The sequence below is a fragment of the Halichoerus grypus genome, chromosome 2 (assembly GCF_964656455.1).
Source record: "Halichoerus grypus chromosome 2, mHalGry1.hap1.1, whole genome shotgun sequence".
In the NCBI taxonomy this organism is placed as follows: Eukaryota; Metazoa; Chordata; class Mammalia; order Carnivora; family Phocidae; genus Halichoerus; species Halichoerus grypus.
Window position 1 is genome coordinate 51596835 of NC_135713.1, and position 22083 is coordinate 51618917.

Here is a 22083-nt window from a genome sequence, read left to right on the forward strand (position 1 = left end):
CTACTTGTAAAGGCTGTTACATTCGGATAGGTGGCTTTAGCTAGAAGTTCAACTTTGTGCTCAGTACACTCAACTATCAAGTCTGTTTTCTTGAATCATTATCAATCTGTTTCTGCCCAGGCCTTCTTATGGGGTTGACAATGCCACAGAATGCCTTGTCTAATGATCAGACTTCATTATTCCTAGACAGCCTACCTACAAATCAGGAGGTCTTGACTCCAGGGAATTCTAGAGAAACAGCCAACGGTGAATGAGAGAGGCTCTTTTTTCTTTTTTTTAAGACAAATCTGGAAACAATCCCAGATTATGCATCAGCCCCATTAATTTAGACCTCAGCTGGGAAAACTCTAGAGAATAAAAACTTCATTTATTTATAATGTAGGGGTTCATTATTTTTTTTTCCTGGAAAACATTTGTTTTTAGTTTTTCTCAGCACATATTAGATAAAAGCCTGAAAGCAGCATCTATGGATTCAGGTTTTAGTTACATGGTTGGAGCTGTTGTTATAAATCTAGCAGTGGTCACTTTATAACAATAATTATAACAGACCTATTTTCAGGGCTATGTGTCAGGCACTATGCAAAGCACTTAATAACCATTATCTTAACCTTACACAAAAATAAGATGAATACTAGCATTAACTCTATTTTAAAGATGAAAACTTTGTGAAGTTTAGCAAGGTTAAATAACTTGCCCCAGGTCATAAAATAGTAAATGATAGAGGTAAGAAATGATGAATCCAGAAGGTAAACCCAGTACTTTCTAACTCCAAAGTATATACTCTTAATTTCTCAACTCTTTTTTTTTTTTTTAATCTCTCTCTGGCTAAGGAGGCAACCTCAATTACGACAAAATCTATCACTGATACTTTTAAATGAAATAATCCATTTGTTTATTGTTTTGGCATCTAATAGATGATGATTCTAAAAGATTTATTTATGCAATTCTGGAAAGTAGTATTCCTCCTAAGCAGGTATCCCTTGTATTTTCACTTCATGTCTTTTTCCTCCTAGTCTGCCAGATGATGGTAATAACAGTAATACAGTACCATCATGCTTGGATTATTTACTCGTTAGTATGAGGAGTTGCTATAAGCGAGTGAACCAAATGATTTAATATCTATTCCCTCCCCTTGAAGAAACTTTAATAAGGTGCATTTGTATGAGGGAGAGAGAGAAAGAGAGACACAGAGAGAGAGACTCAGAGGGAGGGAGGGAAAGATTTTTTTTTTTTAAACACTTTTGCATGAACAAATTAAATGGTGGTAAAATTCCATAATGATGGTACCCAATGGGCCAACCACATTCTTTTCTCAGAATTATTGGAGGGACTTGAAAATCTCTTGGTCAGAGAGCTGTTTTTTCTTCTTAAACTAGTGAGATTTAGGTCATAGAATGAGAACTCTATTAGGGAGTGTTTAGCAATGCTCTAGAGAAATGATGAATTAAGGCCCAAGAAGAATTTCCCTAGCCGAGACCTGGCCTCTGCCGACACCAGGGCCTTTCTCTTTGAGAGTTCCTTGAAGTTTTGTCCAGCCCATCATACCCTAACTGGGAGGTTTATGAAATTTAAATGTTTAAAGCCGTTCTGCTAATTGCAGTGCCAGACGTAAGACTGGCTCTGTGAGGTTTGATGCAGATGCGTGGCTCAGTTTTTATAATGGTTCCTCTTTATAAAGCTTTAAAGGAATAAAAGAGGAGATTACTTGCTTACTAAATTGATCCATGCCAGTGATTACTCTTAAAACTTCATCTCCCATGCTCATTCTCAAACCAGATTAATCATGCAGTCAGCTTTCTTCTACCATACGGAGTCATCTACCTATCTATACATGCACACATATACATACATATATTTTACATATGTAAAATGAATGAGTATGATTCCAATATCTTTCCAAAGTCAGCCTTAACTTCTGGCCCTAATTGTGGAAGTTTTCTGACAGGTTTGGGCATGGAAAACTGAATCACAGGATATTATGTAGCTTTTAGATCACTCAAAGTAGGCAGTTTCAATTACACAATTATAGTATATTAACTATTAGCATGAGTTTCTGGATTAGGAAATTTTGCTATAATAAAGAGTGGTTTAAAGTCTGCAACTACGTTTTTCTTCATAGTACCAGGTTCTTAACAATCGAAGATAAATGAACCGCCCTTGCTTTCAGTGCAAGTGAGGGGAAAAAAATACACATACACACACCCTGGGGGAAGAAAAAGCAGCAAGACTAAGTTCTCCTTAGTAGTTCAATTGAGAGGGGAGAGGCTTGTCTGGCGGTTTGTGGGAGTGAATCTAATTATCAGTCTCTTACTTTCATTAATAGGTTGAAGCAAGTTAACTTCTTCGGGGAGGAAGAAGTAGACATTATGTCTGAATTCTGAGACTACATTATCATCATTTAAGCATCATTTTCACAAAAATAGTTTTTTTCTTAATAAGTCCTTTGTGAGGTTGGGCAGGTGGACAGGAAGAATATCAACTATGAGAAAGGCAAAAATCACTTGTAAAACATGGTATACTTATAGATGGGAAGACAGAGCATTCTGGAAAGCTGGAGAGTACACTTTAATAAATTTGAATCTACATCTGTGCAGTTTAATTAGCTAGATGGAGCCTCAGTGAAAAATTTCACTGTCGTCCATTGTAATACATTCCTGTAATCCTAGTTCATTTCTCCTTTCTCCCCAGTGGACTGTGAGTAAAAAGTCCTCTTGGATATAGTCTATATATTTCCTGACCAGTATTTTTGTTTTCATAGTCTCACTAGCCAAAAATCTGATGATGACTATGAAGATTATGCTTCTAACAAAACATGGGTCTTGACTCCAAAAGTTCCTGAAGGTGATGTCACTGTCATCTTAAATAATCTCCTGGAAGGATATGACAATAAACTTCGGCCTGATATAGGAGGTATGTTAAAGTAATTTGTGATATAGTAGAGATAGAAACGAACGTGCTTACCACACTAGAAGAAAACATTAGTATGTTTCAATAACCAGAAATACTTAAATGATCATTATATGCTGTAAAAATAAAGTATGTATAAGTAGCATTCAGGCATAGGGGTGGGAGGGGCCTTGATAAATGCAAAATGAGGAAAGAGCATTGATAATCTTCAAATGAGGCATGAGAGCTGGAAATTCAAATTCTCCTAGATATCTTAGACAAAGGCTGTAGAAGGAATATGACAACTTCTTTATGAAGTAACATCAAAAATAAACAAATAATGGTAAAGAAAGGATATATTAGTTACCTACTGCTGTGTCACAAACCGTCGCAAATCTCAGTGACATATAATAATAAGCATTTATTTAGCACTTTGCCAGGTGCAGTCTAATCTAAATTAAGCCAGGTTGGAGCTGCTCATTTAAGAAAGCTGTATTCTCATTCTACTCCTGGGGCCAGGAGACTAGCTAGGATTATCCTTCTCATGAAAATAACAAAGAGCAAGACAGAAAGTAGAGGCTCAAACATAAGGTTTAATGCTTGGGATTAGAACTAGCGTACTCACTTGTCCATGTAGTATTAGCCAACACAAGTTAGATGGTCAAGCCCGAAGTTCAGAGGCAGCGAAGTAGCCTCACTGGAGTGAAAGCAGAGGCGTAGATGTAGGGACTAGTGAAGAATTCAGTCCAACACAGAAAATTACAGCATGGCACTTTCAGGGAGAGTGGATAAAGATGAGAAAAATGTACTTGTTGAATTGAAGCACAGAATGATATTACGAATCCTTGTTCATTAAATCTTAAATGAAAATGGAGCACATCCATTTGGTCATGGATGTAATACTACATGATTTTTAATATCATTCCTCTTTGACTAATAGGTGTGTATTGGGTTTCCATATGGTTTCCTCATATTATTTGATGAGTCACACAATTGAGTAAGTCATTGAGGAAGATTGATTTTGGGTTGGCTGAGGTGTATGAGGACAAAGTGGTCATGAAAGGAATCAACAGAGGGCAATGTTTCAAAAACAATTCATAATATTTGTTGCTCTTCATGTCTATTTCATGTTTCTAAAGCATATTTTTTCTAGATCACTAAGTAGTTATTTTTTCTACATGGGTCAAGTCAGGTTACCATGCCCAAATAGATTCCAGGGCTTAAAGATATATCTGAGATATCTGAGAGAAGGCTGAAGAAAATCTGAGCAGCGTTTTCTTATTTGCTTATTTTAATACACAATTTTAAAGGATAATCAGTTTCAAACTCTAATATGCTTAGTTACTGCATTTACATGCTTAAAAGGAGATTTTTTGGGAAAACAAATAGTTATTTAAATGTAGTGAATTAGTTACTGACACCAAATTAATTGTGAATAAATCACTTATAATGTAGCAAAATAAATTTATTTCTAGAATAACACTAGAACATTAAAATGTTGTGCTTCACCACATGCACATATCTATCATTTTCTTTACAGTGAAACCAACATTAATTCACACAGACATGTACGTGAATAGCATCGGTCCAGTGAATGCTATCAATATGGTAAGTTTCTAATAGTCTGTCTGTTTTGTTAACATATTAGAGAGGAGATGTGGCATCATAAAAATAGCAAAGAGTATGCTGACAAAAAAATTCATAAGGGAGAGACAATGTTTCAGATTCTTTTTTCTCTATTGTAATATAAAGATATTTTTTATAATTTGTTATGAGAACTAAGTGTGATCATATGTATATAAACTATTTTTTGTAAAAATGATATACTTTTAAAATTCAACAATCATTGCTTACTTGGTAAGTATAGCTTACTAGAAAATAAAATACAGTACTCCACTAATTTTTAGAATTTGATGGTATGGAGAAGGCATAGTTTGCTTCAAACTGGAATTATTTATCAGAAGAAATAGTGAATTAGATGTAACAATAAATATAGCTTTGTTCTCTCTGAATCTGAAAATAAGAAACTAGGTTGGAGTCTAGAATAAAGTAGAACATACTATAACATAACATAACATTAACAAACATAACATAGTCATAGTATAATTTTGAAATAGTGTTTACCAAGCTAGCCGTAAGGACACTCTGTTGAGTCAGGGAGATGAGAAACTCTAAGTGTTCTCATTTGGGGTGATAAAAAAAAGCCTACCACCACCTGCATACACCATGCAAGTAAACCATTAAAGAAATACCAACACAGGTCTTCCTTATAACTAAAATTTTCAGTATATTTAGCATTCTAATGCAAATTATAAATAGTTAAGAAAAAGCTATATGGATAGTTTATTTAATTAGAACTTTTAATTTCAGGAATATTAGTTCCCAGAACTGCTATCGCAGGACCACATTTTATGAAATGCTGGTTCAATGAACCTTAAAGCTTTTATTTTTGTGTGTATGTGTATTTTTTTTCTTCTTGCCAAAATGTAGATCAGAAGCTATTTAATTACTTTACCTACTGGCACATCACTAACTAGTTGACAAAGAATTTCATAAAATAGGTTCCCTTCTTACTGTTCGTAGACTACAAATATGGAACTAAGTGGTGAACAAAGTGATAAGGCTTAACGCTAGTGGAAATGTAGTTAGTTACAATATGGTAACACAGCAGGAGGTGCAAAGAAATAGCATAGAACAATGCAAATGAGGCAAAGGAAGAAGATTCTGGTCTGATCCTGACAGGCTGTTTTTTGGATGTGTAATATGTGTAATATGGATGATCTCATTGCCCAGCTCTCATATTCTAAGTACACTGAATTTTTCTTCAATTTTCCCATTTATAGACATCATTAAAATCAAGTTATAAAATAATGTTAAATAATATCTAAATATGACAAACCAGAACTTGAGTGTTCTGACTCCAGGTCTGTGGTCTGAATTCACATGACACTTTACTTCTCTTTGATTGAAGTCAATCACTTGCCACTTTAGTGATATATATTTGAGGGTAATCATTATAAAGTCATTGCTCATCACAGCACTTTGTGAATGTGCTTTGTGATGTGGTTAATACAGTAGTAAAGACTATTTTTTAATTGGTTCATTTCCTCTTATTTGGAGAAAAGGACAACTATAATAGTAACAAATTTTGAGAAGTTACCTTACATTTGGTGTTTGCTATCTGCCAGACACCGCACAAACTACTTGATGTGCGTTCCCCTTTTCCATCTTCACACTACCTAACAAAACAGGTGTTGTTTTTTTTTAATATTTTATTTATTTGTCAGAGGGAGAGAGAGAGAGAACTCAAGCAGGGGGAGCAGCAGACAGAGGGAGAAGCAGACTCTCTGCTGAGCAGGGAGCCCGATGCAGGACCCGATCCAAGGACCCTGGGATCATGACCTGAGCCAAAGGCAGTTGCTTAACTAATTGAGCCACCCACGCATCCCAACAAGACAGGTTCTTAAAGATCCAAATTTTATTATGAGGCAACTGAGCCTCCAGAGCTTCAGTTTAAGATTGTTTTGAATAGTATGGACTTCCTTCACTCCTTAGCGGTGAATTCTGAACCTGGGTGATTGTTTTCCTAGAGACACATGTGGCAATGTCTGGAGATATTTTTAGCTGTCACAATATGCAGGGGCTTGGGGGGGTGCTGTGGTGTTTGTGTTACTGGCATCTAGTGGGTAGAGGATAAGAATGCTACTAAGCATTCTAAAGTACACAACACAGCCCCCACAACAAAGAATGAGCTGGCCCAAATTAACATGAGAAACTGCTCTAGAGACCCAGAATGCAAATGATTATATCACAACTATGATCTTTTGCTGGAATTCATCTAAACAGATCTATTTTTTCATAAAAATATCAATTTGTCTAGAAAAGATGGGTGTGTTTCCTTAGCAAAGCTTTTGCTTTCTTTTGGATTATTCAAAACTAAAGTAGCTTTGCTTTGTATTGGCAGTGAGAATACAAATGATAAATATAAACAAATGGTCTACAATACAATTCTGTGTTAAAAATGTTCTATTTCACCTTTTTTTTAAAAAAAAACAGGAATATACAATTGATATATTTTTTGCACAAACATGGTATGACAGACGTCTGAAATTTAACAGCACCATTAAAGTCCTCCGATTGAATAGCAACATGGTAGGGAAAATCTGGATTCCAGACACTTTCTTCAGAAACTCCAAAAAGGCTGATGCACACTGGATAACCACCCCTAATAGGATGCTGAGAATTTGGAATGATGGTCGAGTGCTCTACACCTTAAGGTATGCTTTTGAAAAAAGAAAGGAGTAATCTCTGGGAATAAAACAAAGATCAACTACACACTCTTAAAACAAGAGGAATGAAAGAAATTTCAAACCTACATCAGGGTGGGCATGTGTGATCAAAATAGTATGTGATAGTACAAAATTTGCTTTTCTTTCTCTTATCAATGAGCTTTTTCAAATCATAGGTAGAACTTTACTTTCTGTGACTGATGTGAGAACTCTGTTTTCTTGCAGGGACATGAAATTTCCCTTGCCTTTATAAGGTTACCTGATTTTTGCACCAGTCTTGGCTTTTGCCTGTGTGTTCTGCTACTTTAAAATAACAAAACGAAAACACAGACAGTTATCCTTGGGACCACTAGTTGTTATGCTTGGAAATGTCTCTGTTTCCAAGGAAACCATTGCTAAAGGAGAAATTTTGGTGTGGAGGTCTCCTGGTACCTCCTCTTTTAGCTGCACAACAGCAAGTACGATGAGTTCTATCTCCCAGCACTCACTCTGCACTATATTGATAGGCTATTTGACTTAATTTACTGGCTATTTTGGAAATAGACTTCTTTAAGGATAATTTGAAGGACCTTTCTTTTATTTTATGAACTTAAATGATAAGTAACAGTTGGGAGATTTTCTACTTAAATTACTGTATGCCATTATCTTAGCACTTAATACTTACATGCATTTAAAATATTTTGATGTTGAGGTTTTTCATGGGTGAGAGTATATTATTAAACAACATAATAGATTAGTACATAGACTTAAGAACCAGACAAATCTGGCTTTGGTTCTTAGACCTGTATCTTACTGTCTATATGAATTAGGGCAACTCCTCAGAATTTGTATGTAGAGGACTTAGGGGCAGCTATCTTGTTGCAGGGGTCTTGGTGCTAGAAGGTGTATCTCAGTTTTATTAGTAAGTTTGATGTTTTTACTTGGTTACATCTTTATTTAAAGAAATTAGGTAGGAATTGATGGAGATTATTGGAAAAGAGGTACCCACCACCCCCATGGTTCATGCCTCCATCCAAGACAGTCTGAGCAAACTCTTTTCATTTCTTTAATTTCTATAAAAAATAAAATAGAGATAATGATTCTTATTATTATAAGGACTAAGTGGGCCAATATGTAAAATGCTTCACATGCAGCCTGATAAGCACAGCAGATATTAAAATTATTTATATATATTTTCAGTAAAAATTATGGATAATATGATTTTTCTAGATCTTAGGATCCTGGAAATTCTAGCTTCAAAATGATTCCTTTTAAAAACTCTTGTGGCACATACTTTATTCCTTATATAACACTTGGCAGGCAAAATAAAATACTTTAAAATGGCTCCAAAACCTATATCAGAGTTATGTCAGTAACTAGGAAAAATGGCCATAATTACAAAAGAAATTCATGGCATACAGTTTGTATTCATCATGGGTTTCATTAAATGTGAGAGATAAGGTAATGACTGAAATTAGAATCTAGTGGAAATCAAAGTTTGATAAATTAGAGTCAGTCTTGCTTTTGAAATATTAAGTCATTCACACTATCCCAAGTCCCTTGATTGTTCTCATAACTACACTCATTTTTTCACTTCTATTAATTTGTAGAATCTCTATACAATATCTAATTATGGAAACCACCTCAAAAATGCCACTCATGAGATTCAAAGTTTGAATGAGTTGTGAACTACAGAGAGAGATGATTTTATTCTTGTTGCTAATCTATAATAAGTTATGAATATTTGTGTGTGCAGAGATAACATGTATCTGTCTTTGCAATCTCTCTAAATTATTTTCAATTTAATAATTCCAGTTTAATTTGAAAATAATAATAAAATATCAAATTTAATTATAATTTCACTTATGAATGAAACTAACCTTTTCTTTGGAAGAGCACGTAATTATTGAGTGACAATGATTAAAACCTTTGGCTTTGGAGACAAATAATCTTGGGTTCAAATCTCAACTGTGCTGCTAGCTTTGTGACTTTGGACAAGTTCAAGTACAATAAAGCCATAATAACACTTACTAAATTAGAGAACAATTTACCATACCCAGTGCCACATAGACCAATAAAGGCTCAATATTATTATTTATGTTTAAGATCAGTAATTGTCCTATTATGCCATAGAAAAATGAAATCTCTCCAATTAAAAATTATGCTGAATTGTAAAATCTTTTAAAATAAATGTTTATAATTTTTTTTACTTCAAGATTAATACCTGTAAGATATATAGTTAACAAATAAGAAATCTTAAAAATCATCAGCCCATCACCATTACAATTTTAGAATATAGTTATGCTTCTCCAAAGATGGTCAAAACATCTGGAACTCCATTAAATTTCTCCCTCATAGAGTCCCAGCCCGTGCTGAAATCCAGAAAATCTGTATCTTTAATAAGCACCCAGATGCAAACTAATTGAGATTCACTGGCAAACATTTTTCTAATATGTCTGTGTATGTGTATTTAACATTTCTTGTTTACCGTTAAATATTCTTCTACTTTATAACATCCTATTTATGGCTTCATAGTGTTCCATTATCAGAATGCATAATACTCCATTGTGAAATACAAGTATTTTAAAAGTCACATATAGTAATTTAAATCTAACAGCTAACAAGTACTTACAAACAGAAGGTTCTGCTTTAATTAGCAGGTAAGAGCTGAGAATTTATCAGCATTCATTTACATGCAAACAGTAAATGAGCTTAAGTTCTTAAAACTGTTCTGTTAAATATACTCACCAAACAATCTCATGTGTGCAGTTAATTTGCCACAAAAATTATCTGATCATAAATTTTGGAAAAAATGGAGTTGCTGTCAATGAAATCCTATTGATTGGTCTGTGAAAATGGTCTACATTAAGTCTTGAGTAATTTTCTCCTGGACTTGGTGGGTTTCTTCAGGGAGAATCACCTTGTATTATCGATAATAATATGAGATGTATTCTCGAGGAACAAAGATGAAGAATAGTCATTAAAAATTGTACTAATGTATATTCTTAAAACTATGTCTAAACGATTTCTATTTAGGTTTCATATCTTTCTATTTAGGTTGACAATTGATGCAGAGTGCCAATTGCAGTTACACAATTTTCCGATGGATGAACATTCCTGCCCCTTGGAGTTCTCCAGCTGTAAGTAATCTCATTCTGTATTATGTATTCTGTATCCTCTCTCACCAACAGTTTTCTAATTGCAATGCCAACTAATTGGGAGACTCCTAGAGAATGCAGAATCAAGCAATTTTGTTGACTTTGAAGATTTTGACAGTTACTTTCATCATAATACCAGTTTATTCCTATTAGAGTGATTCCTGCAAAAAGGATCTATTTTATCAGAAATTACAACTAGGCTTCACTGGTGTATAAAATTTTAATAAATTTAGTGGCTGCCTGAAGACATTTTTCAAGAAGGATTATAAAGCCAGGCCTGGCCACAATGGAAAGGTATAATGGTGGATTTTGCATCCTTATTCCCTGCCCCTATCCCTCCCTGTTCCTCCCACCCCCGCCCCCCACTACTCCCATAGGCACAGGAGAAGAGAGTAGCAAAATATTTGCTACTTATTTTCTCCCTTACACATCAGGAGGTACATAGACTCAACAGTGTCATTTGCTTATTTCAATTTCAGTAATACCTGTTAAAGATAGCAAAATTGAAATTTACCTTCTCCATCTGGAGTTCAAGCGATATCTAGAACTAGTTATTTACCAGTGAGTAAAAGACTAATTTTTGGTGTCTTATGGGTCTAGTTCAAATCCCCACTCCATCACTGTGGACTTGAACAAATTACTAAATCTTGCAGTGAGTCCACATTCTCAGGTGCCCAATGGAGATTATGAGACCTGCCTCCCCACAATATTGTTTTGTTGATGTAATATATGTAAAATGCTTGGTATGCTACCTCACACACAATAAGATTCACCAAAAAGCTCTATTAATTTTATTATTATTATTATCAGATAATAGACTATATACCAAGATGATCCATGATGATTCTGAAACAAATTAAGCTTTAGTAACCTTTGTAGATATTTCCTGCTTGAACCAAAACCAAGCTTCAGTTTCCCCCAGATGTTTGCCTGAGTTATTTGTTCAACACTCACTTAGGTTTCTCACCTCTTCCTTATTTTTGGTCTGCCAACTAGGCATACTAGGCAGAATGAAAAACTGATTATAAGTTTTAAGTTTATATGTCTATAAATAGAATTTCTCAGGCAGGGAGTGACAGAGACTCATAAGAGCCAACTAAGTCATAGTAACTATATTTTTAAAAAAAATCAATGATGAGGGAAACAATCATCTGTTCATCATTACATCAATTCCAGAATGAACTTGAGGAAAAATATCACTGTATATCATATGTATTTACAAAAGTTCCCATTATACATCTTATTTCATATGTTTTGCTTTATCCAAGAATGGAATATTTTTAAGTAAAATCTTCCCCAAGCTTTAGGAGATTAGACTTCATTTCTTTTAATTTCCAACTGGGTCTACTCCTTTCTGAGTCAGCTAAAATTTAAGAACTGGTGATTTCTGTGTCTTTAGGTCACTGATGGACAACTGTCTTCTGAACCCAAACACAACTTAATGTTACTTATTGCTCTCAAAAAAGTTAAATCACCTACGTGTTCTCCATAGGAAATTTCCTAACATCATCATTCTTTTTCTCAGTTTTCAGCACATTCTGCCCCCCTTCCTCTGCTCCATGCCAATATGGGGATCATGCTTTCTTTTTTCTTTCACCTTAGTCAATAAACACATAATACACAACTACTTGGACCAAAAGAAAAGAAAAGGAAGACACATAGGGATTTTATTCCAAGTAGTCAATCAGCCTCCATAATTAAGACTTAGGTTTATATAGCATTATTAATAGATAAATAGTTTAGATGATGTCTAGTTTTGTTTACCTATTTATCTATTTTTACTTGAGTTTATTTAATTTTTTTTAAGATTTTATTTTAAGTAATCTCTACTCCCAACATGGGGCTTGAATTTACAATTCCACGATCAAGAGTCACTGAGCCAGCCTGGCACCCATACTTGAGTTTATTCTACAATTAACTTAATAATGTTTATCCATTCAACAAATATATATTGACCATCAGTTTCATGAAATAAGTACTACCCTGATCCCCATAAAGAAACAAATAATTTAGGAAAAAAAATGAAGAAACTTTTCTAGGGTATTATGGCCAGCAAATGGTACTGATAACCATTACATTGTCAGTACAATACTTCTTAAAAGATGACTTTCTGTTCTCTTGGCTGAACATGATTGACTTCTTCAGAATCTACATAGTACTCATTGGTATCTTCCCCTGGGCATTTCTACTTTACTAGTCTTAATTGTAGTAGTAGAATTTCTACATATATTAAAAGGAAGTCCCAACAAATTGAGAAAGAGAGAATAATGTAAGTAGTTGAGGTTATTTTTCCCAGTCACCTTCCACTCCAAGGGCATGCCCTGGAGAGGCATTTGAGTCTGCTCCTCTCCTATTATTTTCTGTTTCTGCATGACTCTCAATACCTTGCCCTGTTAACTCTCCTTCATCATGAAATAATCCCTGTGTGTATGTACTATTGCTTATATATTGGCTACTTTTTATATCTTACCCTAGACAATGTAAAGTATGAATGTAGTATACATGAAACCATGTACAGTATACCTTCTATGCAAATTAAATGACTTTCAAGTAATTTTGACCTCATAGTTTTTAAAATTCCTGTTGGGAGAAAATGTCATTGTATTTATTTCTTCTATTGTGAGATTCTTTAGTTCAGGATCTTCTTCTAATTTATAAGTCAGTCTCTCTCACACCTACCTCAGTGTCTTGTTCATAGAAGGTGGTCGCTACATATGTTCACTTATAAATAATTTTAAATGTGTGCTTTCCCGTCTAATGGCAGATGGCTATCCACGTGAAGAAATTGTCTACCAGTGGAAGCGTAGTTCTGTTGAAGTGGGTGACACAAGATCTTGGAGGCTTTATCAATTTTCATTTGTTGGACTAAGAAATACCACTGAAGTAGTGAAGACAACTTCTGGTAAGATGCACTTGGAATTTTAAGTGACCCCTTCCAGAGTTAAAATTCTGAGATATATATAATTCAGAAGGCTTTTCAATACTTGTCTACAAATGATATGAAGAAAATTAAATGAAGTGTTTTAATTTACCAGAGAAAATTATAATTGGTATTTTAGCATAATAAATATAAATGGATTCTATCATTTTGAAGCAAAATGGATTAAAATTGGATTAGTAAATTATTTGTGTAATTTCTTTAAGCAAAAATGAGTAGCAATTATTTTAAGAGCAAAATATTTATGAGGTGTAGGTGTAATGTTTCTTTTAGGAAATAGGTTTCATGGTATATTGAAATAGCAGCATTTAAAGTAATCACACAAGGAACATTAACTTTCTACAAATGCAGAAATGTGATCATATTGGATATGGACTGATTCAGCATTCAGTAATTTAATTGCTACATCATGGATATGGGACAGGCCTGGTTTTAAATCCCAAATCTATCAGTTACCACCTATAGATTTTGAGAAAATTACTGTATTTCTCAGGGATCAACTCTCCCAGATATCTAATGTGGACAAAAAGACCTGTATCACAGGTATACTATGTGTGTGAAGGGGAAAATAAAAGGAAAATGCTTAGAATGATACCTGGCACTTAGCATTCAATAAATAGTAGCTTTTACTAATATTAATTATAATTCTCAGATGTGTATGGGACCTAATGTGCTCAGGACTTCAGATTTCTTAAGAGAAGCTAAATTTTTTTTTAAGATTTTATTTATTTATTAGAGAGAGAGAGCATGAGAGGGGGGGAGGGTCAGAGGGAGAAGTAGACTTCCTGCTGAGCAGGGAGCCCAATGCGATGTGGGACTCAATCCTGGGACTCCAGGATCATGACCTAAGCCAAAGGCAGTGACTTAACCAGCTGAGCCATGCAGGTGCCCAAGAAGCTAAAAATTTTTATTTTTATATCAAATATCATGATTTTTAATGGTATTAATTGAATTGATTTAAAAACCCATGTGGTGTTATTTAAACATATTTCCAGACCTGATCTGTCTCATGGGTGGCTAGTATAAACCCTCTGCAAAACCCTCCAGCTATTCCTTTTAAAATTATGTGAACCTAATTATGTCCCTGTTTCAAATATAAACATTGTGTTCTCAGCTTAATATCAAGACATGTATTTTGATAATGTATTTCTCTGAGTTGAGCTGTTTTCTGTTGACTTATTTGCAGCATACCTGATTTTTTTTTCTTTCCTGAAATTCATAGGACCTATTTTTGTGTTGACTGATTTGGAATAGGGCCTTGGTCTACTATACATAGAAAAGCAAATTAAGGATCTACACAAAAATATAAATTTAAGATTATATCTTCATAACCATCATCCTTCAATTCAGAGCTATCTGGTCCTAACACTTGTTACCAACAGTGTTTGCAGATTTCTCAACTCTCTTAATTTGCAAAAAGAATATAAAAGAAGGTCAAAGAAATGCTTGAGTATATTTTTGAAAAGTGGCCTTCTGTTCCCTTATTCGCTGAAAATCCTGAACATCAAGTACTAGAACAGTCTTTTATTTGGTCCCCAAAAAAGATTCAGGATTGCCTTAGAACTGGTTTTCCATCTGTGAAAAGAGGAACATGTGTAAAAATAATCTCTAAGTCTGCATGCTTCCAGAAAGAGAAATTGGGCATTAAATTGTGTTGTATATTCCTATTTCTGTAATTATTCCAGCACCCTAAAACAGAACCCAAAAATCGATGACTACCAGGTCTTTTTAGTCATTTGAGCCCAGAGGGGCAATAAAATCAAATGGCGGTGAGGGATGGGTTGGCTTTATATCACAGGGCCTAATATCATCCCCTCTGCAATCTAGAGTATTTACTGTCTATTAAGAGTTATTTCCAGAAGAAAATGATCTACTTACTTAAGGCATGGCAAGAAAAATTACCAAGGTGTCACGAAGTTATTAATCTTCCTGAGGAAATCAAAGCAAAACTTCATTGATATCAGATTTAATATTGAGGAGCATCATTTAATTGATTGCATCAACTCTTTGTGAATTTTAAATACGGTGGTTAGCCTCCCTGTTGGTCTTCTTATCCACTTCCAGCTTTTGCTGGTTTGTATTTTGTGTGCAGTACCATTTTAATTGCATCTGTGAAGAGAAAGGACTGAACGGAAACTTAACACCAGTGCTAAGAGGCAGCCTGATTCTTGTGATAGTTGATTTTGTAATGACTGGAAGTTTCTGCATGAACATTTGTTTGATTTCTGATGCCATCTTACCTTCAACGCAGAGCTCCATAACTAGTTACTACCTACTAGGAAGTTATTAAGAAAACTTTCTTGGGAAATTATTAGAAGATCAAATTTATACTCCTTTTAAATCTTTACCTTATTACAATGTGATTTTTCTCCTGGACTTACAGTAAATGTATATCCTTTTAAAAAGCCTTGGTCAATACTGAGTGAGAATATTGCCTAAAATCTGACCTAGCTTACTACAGGGATTTCTAAACTTCATTCATTTAAGCCCACCTCTCATGACTTTGTTATATCCAAGTGGTGACTCTACTGCTGGTTCCTTATATTAGGACCATAATTGGAAAAGCAGAAGCATCTGACACAATAAAAGTTGATACAAAAATATAATGAAAAGCAAACAAATGTTCTTAAATTTTAAGTGCATATATGTGTGCTCTGCAGATTAAGTATATTGGAAAAGAGAGAAAGAAATGGGAAAGTGCAGCTGGTACCAGAGCAAAACAATTCACTGATGTAAACAGAAGAGTAGAATGACCATTACACAGGAAAGAATCTTCTCACCATGTAAATCAGTGCTATTTGACAATCTTTGCATCCACCACCTGAACCATCTTGTTTACCACCAGTCCTATCTGTGTCATATTTGAGAAAAATATTACCTTGGTGGTACATTGATAAGACTTGAAGAACACCTTTAGTTCATAGTCAATATATCAAAACGGATTCTGGATCCACGATTTCTCCTCCAAACCATCATGTCTTTATAATTGCTCTGCATCTGGGAAGAGCGCCATTGTTGTCCCGGTGAGCCAGGCGTGAACACTCAGAGTCATGTCTCTACCTCCCACCTCTAATGAATCACAAAGGCACTTATGCCTCTGAAGCATCTTGTGTAACTGTCCTCTTTTCACTTGCCGTCGCCACTGTCCTAGTTCAGGATTTTGTCTGTGCTCATCTGGACTGTGTTGGTAGCCTATTAAGGTTATGTCCCTGCTGTCAGTCTCTCCCTTCCACAGTCTGTCTTTTACACATTAATCATAAAGTCTAGCACTTACTGAGCACTAACTACACACACTGTAGCAAACCTTTTATCTAAACAACCTACTTGAATTCTCATAACCGTGGTCCCATTTACTACACATCAATACCCAAGATGTCGTTGTGGATGAGGAAACAGACTTCTAGAGGCTCATTTACTGCAGGACTGTAATTTCACATGGCTTGCTCCTAGACTCATGCTCTTAATTATTACACTATTTTATTCCCATTGTGGCCCAGTGGGTCTTCTGGACACACAACTTTCACCATGTTTCAAGAATTTAGTAGGTCAATTAGCACAAGCTATTGTTCCTAATATGCAAGCACCTGACTTCAGGAACTTTCCAGCTTTGTTTTCCATAATTTCCTATCTGATGACAGAACTAATCCATCTATGTTTTCCTGAATATAATAAGCCAATCCTATAAACAAACTGAATCTTAGTCTTTCTCTTTTGAATGGCTTCTCAACTCATCCCTACCTTCTTTATGTCTTTAAGGCTTAAAAGCACAGCACTTCTTCAATGAGGCCTTTACTTACCTTACCACCAAAACAATTTGGAGCAATTTTTAAATTACATGTCCTCTTGGAGTCAGACAGCTCAAGTTTGAATATTGGCTTGTATTATTATTTAATATATCTAAGCCCAATGTCACCAGTGTTGTAGGGTTGCTCTGAGGATTAAGTAAGATACTCCATTAAAAATGCTTAAAATTTTGCCTGGAACATAGAAAGGACTCTGTAATTGGAAGGCATTATTATTAATACTTATTATTATTATCATCATTATTTCATTAACTCTTCCTCAGAGCATTTTCACCCACCTTATAAAAGCATAATTTCTGCCTTGTGTTGCTTAGGCATTTTTTATTTCTGCCCCCTCATTCCAATAAATCACAAATTTCACAACAGAAGCCTTGTTTTAATCATATTTGTATCCATGATATTAGGACGGTGGCTTGCTTAGAGTTGTTGATTAGTAGCAATTGTAGAATTGATTGCTTGTGACAATTATATTGATAAAACTGTAAAATTTCTCTCAATTTAATAAGCAATGCAGAATTCTATTACGTATACTCCCATCACTCATTGTTTACTCCCAAGTAGAAGACTTTGTTCTTTCTGATCATGTTGCCATTGCCAGTTCACCAAATTATCTACATGATCTTTAGTATCAAGCAGAACTTTGTTCCTTCATGTTCTCATCCTGAAATGTGGGTTAGAAAAGTGGGCAAATAAGTTTCGTAGGAGAACCTATGATCCAAATGCCATCATCCTGAATCAAAAAGAATATATCACATTCTTCCTTGTCAGAATACCTTTAAAGCTTCCATATTTTCTTTAGGAGTGCAAACATCAGTGTTTCATGAAATAACCCCATAAGTTTTTGGTAAACCCATGAACATTAAATATTATTTACTTTCTTTTTGTCTTTAACTCACCTTTTAGGCTAGGATTCCATGTGCTAGTTATATTTTCCTGATTTCTATTATAAGAAATACACAAATATTAAAATAAAAAGCCCACATACCACTAAATTTACCTTACTTTCCAATAGTACCGGGCAGACTGCAGTTTTAGAAATACTAGCTCTGTGGATAAAGTTCATGTTCATTGCTTGATTTCTAAAATATTTATAATCTACCCTATATCTTTAAACCTTGCCCACGGTTCTCCCACGGTACCCCTAACCCCCCTGGGGTTTTCTGGGTAGGTTGTACTTACTTCATGTCTTTGTATCCTATATTCCTTATTTGGTACCAAGCTCAACTCCAACCTTCTCTACGTATATCAGTGTATATGTACTGGTCAAATAACTCTCCAAACAGAAAAAAGAAATAGATCCTACCTTCCAGACTGTGTTTTAATTTAGATGTCTTTGGCAAACCAGGGAGGCACTTTAAAACTTTACTCATCATGGAGGTAAACTATTTTAAGGGAAAGAAAAAGGAAAATAATAAAAAAAAAGATACAAGTTAACAGTAATTTTTTTTCACCGAAGAAGTTGAAACAAAAAATATTAAGAAACCTAGGTGTGAGGAGAGAAATAAACAACTGTGCATTCACTCCACAGTCTCCTGTGACTTTGGAGTCAAAGTAAGTTGTGAGCTCATTTTCGTCAATAATAAACTTTCAAACTACTTGAAGCAATGCAATGTCTTAAAATAAATCAGTGGAAGACTTCACAATAATTGATTTTTATTTTATTTTTAAGCTTCAATTTAGAAAAAAAAATTAAGTTTGGTTTCAAGAGAAGAAAATGTATGAATAACAAAGAGAGCTGGGCCAGGAGTAGCCATGGGGAGGTCATTTGCCTTCTCTGGGTTGTAAGTTCCTTGTTTATAAAACGAATGCACTTGACTAGATGCTTCTTTGAAGTCCTCGTTCTTAGACCTATCTAGAACCTCTGATGTAACCACAGGTATACTATGGATGTCCTAATGTAGGAGCAACTTTCTTTATAAATTAATGTTTTCCTTCATCAAGTTTTCAGTATGTTTTCAAAGCAAGTCAAATGCAAAAACAAACTCCTTTAGATTTTTAATTTAGAAGGAGTGACAGTCCCACCCATATATTTGTTTTTAGTGATATATGATGTTATATATAATGTTAACCCAAGATTTTATGTGTTACTTTCTTTCAGTTGTGATATTAGAATATTTATATATTACATTTAAAAATCCCACATCAGTTTTTTAAATTCCAAGGTTGCTCTGACATTACCTAGTGGGGAGATAGGGCTTGAGAGACACAGAGAGGTTGCATAGAGAAGTCATATGAAATCTAAGGAAAATTGTTTGGCTTCAAGGTGACACGCTTTGTTTCTGCTTATATTCCATTGGCAAGAATGTTGTATGTTCCCGTGGAGATAAAATGAGCCTGGGAAATGTAGCTCAGTTGTGTGCTAGGAAGGGACAGTGGGTTTTATGGCTTTTTAGGGTCTCAACATGCATGATCTCATTTTATTTTTCACAAGCCTCTGAGAAATACATTCTTTTGCTATTTGAGAGATGAAGCAACTTAAGTTTAGAGGGGCTAAGTAATTTGTTCAAGGATAGTCAATAAAGTAGAGTTAATTATCCAGATACCAAAATTTTTTTTAAAGATTTTATTTATTTATATATTTGACAGAGAGAGACACAGTGAGAGAGGGAACACAAGCAGGGAGGAGAGGGAGAAGCAGGCTTCCTGCTGAGCAGGGAGCCGGACGCCGGGGCTCAATCCCAGAACCCTGGGATCATGACCTGAGCCGAAGGCAGACGCTTAACGACTGAGCCACTCAGGCACCCCTCCCTTTCCTTTTCCAAAAACATACTTATTGCCTATGAGATAATACTTTTCACTTGCTAAGTGGACCTATTGGTCACCATCCAAATATGGCCTTAATTAAGAAACTGTCAGATCCAGTTCATGTGTATAAATTTGTTCCTCACACAAAACTCTGATCAGAAAGAAAACCTAATAAAAGGTTTGCATGACTATTATTTACAGTAATTTTGGAGATTAATACCTTATTTTGACAGTCTATCAAAACCAACTAGGTCAAGATGTTAATTTTTATCCAAGTCTTTGGTGTTTCCTAATCCAATTGAAAATCCTATTTTGCTATATTTAAAAGACACATTCATCCGTGTGACTGATATGACTAATGGAGCCCTCCTGTCGAGCTGCTGCCCCAAATAAATGTAAAACATTAAATAATTTTTAAAAATATAAAAATGTGAGATAATAGAGACTGAGTCGACAGACATTGTGCTCTACACACAAACTCATTGACAGTTCCTTTCACTCTGATGCAATTGAATAATTTCTTCACCTTATTTTTGCATTTTCAGAAAATAATGCTATTCGGTGTGGCAGATACGCAAATTTAAGCTTGTCAGAGACTGAAAAGGGAAGCAAACAGCAATGAGAAGGATTTTTTTTTTATTAACTCTCTTTTTTTTTTTCAAAAGGAAGTTATTATGAAGGTCACAGCACATTGCAGTGCATAATAGTCCAGAAAAGAAATTTGCTGGGCATACAAGCTGGGGAGAATTTGTTTACCATTCTCACCTGTATCTCATATAATGTAACTCATTTAGAAAAAAGCAAGAACAGCTAGTATTACTAATCCATTCCTGAAGGGCAGAAAAGCCCAAGGAAACGAGAATTGACAAATACGGTAAACATGACTTAATTAGTTTTTGTTTACTTTTATATATGGATATCTCCATAATTGCTGCTTAAGAAATTGACCGTGCTTCTCATTAGCATATGAGTCACATCATAAATGTTTAATTTTTCATATTTGTCTTCCAATTTGTCTACCCCTGAATTAACTTCCCCTTGCTATGCATTATTTCTCAGAATAATGACAAAAAGAAATTCCAAAAAAAAGCATTTTCTTAAAATTACAGTTGTTCTCCAATCCCCATCACAAACCTAATTGTGTTGTCCGTAAATGCTTCTCTGTCAGCTCTGTAAGAACACTGAAGTACAATAAATAAGTGACATTGCTGAGAAGATGAAAGCTTCAGCTGAGACAACTAAGTTTACTGGAATAGTTTCCAAACATGATTTCTGGTATGCTTATGTTCACATGACTTACAGCACCAGGCACCCTGATTCTGATCGCTAAGTGGTGAAGAACTATGTAATATAAAAGTGTGTAATTCATGAGCTGTGTAATAGCTCCTTGTTAAAGAGACAATGTAATCATGGATATGAATTATTACCACCTAATGATTACAATTTCTGAGTTGGTGATTTCTTGTTACCAGTCTCCATGACAGAGAGTGAAAATAGACTGAGAGAAAAATAAAATTTTAGGGCTAACTCTTGAAGATCAAGCCCAATTTTAATTTTACTTATAGGGAATTTCTCTGAAGAGGTAAAATCAGTGGTTGTAACTTGGTAGCCAGTTGTCCAACCTCAGCGTAGAGCATGGGTCATTAGACATGGATGAGTTTAATTTTATTTTAGTCAACATTGTACAATTGAAAATTTCCATATGAAAATCTTAAACATCTTTACATCTTAAACATCTGGGTCTTCATTCGTATTTGAAAATCATTGGGTAGAACTGAATTATGACATTTCTGAATAGGTGAGGCACATAATCTCCAATTTACCAAAGTTCCTACCACTTCCTGTTGTATTTTTGTGGTTGTATGTCTTTCTTTGTGAATTACTGTTTCCTTATTTTTGAAAAACTAAGTGTATCCATATCTTTGAGGAAAACTGGGGCAAATGAAAGATAATCCCCAAATGAGAGCACATATGTATGTGTGGAAATGAATACATTTTTTTTTTTTTTTTTACTTTTTTATAGGCAAAAAGAAATATGTGAAAACTATTACTCAGCTAAGGTTTGCTTGAAAATAGTTGCAGGGAAGTGCCAGAACCTGGCCAACCTACGTTTCACTTGCTTTTTTACATTCTACAACTGGGTTTATTTGTCATAAATATCTAGCCTATGCAGGGCCCATCGATTTTAAGTTTACTCAGTTTATCTCTATGATCCACTTTCATGGAAGATGGATTTTCAATAAACATAAAATGGTGAAGTTATATATGCAGACATTTGTGCATCT

At 34.7% G+C, this 22083-nt stretch overlaps 1 protein-coding gene across 2 annotated transcripts in view; it reads left to right on the forward strand.

The window, feature by feature from the left end:
- The window catches only part of GABRG2 (gamma-aminobutyric acid type A receptor subunit gamma2), a 102681-nt gene that overhangs the window by 24862 nt on the left and 55736 nt on the right, over window positions 1-22083 (forward strand). For both annotated transcript variants that reach the window (XM_036081036.2, XM_036081035.2), the window contains exons 2-6: window positions 2759-2910; window positions 4427-4494; window positions 6943-7163; window positions 10212-10294; window positions 13077-13214. In XM_036081036.2, the coding sequence (XP_035936929.1) occupies window positions 2759-2910; window positions 4427-4494; window positions 6943-7163; window positions 10212-10294; window positions 13077-13214 (662 nt within the window). The remainder of the gene's footprint in view (window positions 1-2758; window positions 2911-4426; window positions 4495-6942; window positions 7164-10211; window positions 10295-13076; window positions 13215-22083) is intronic.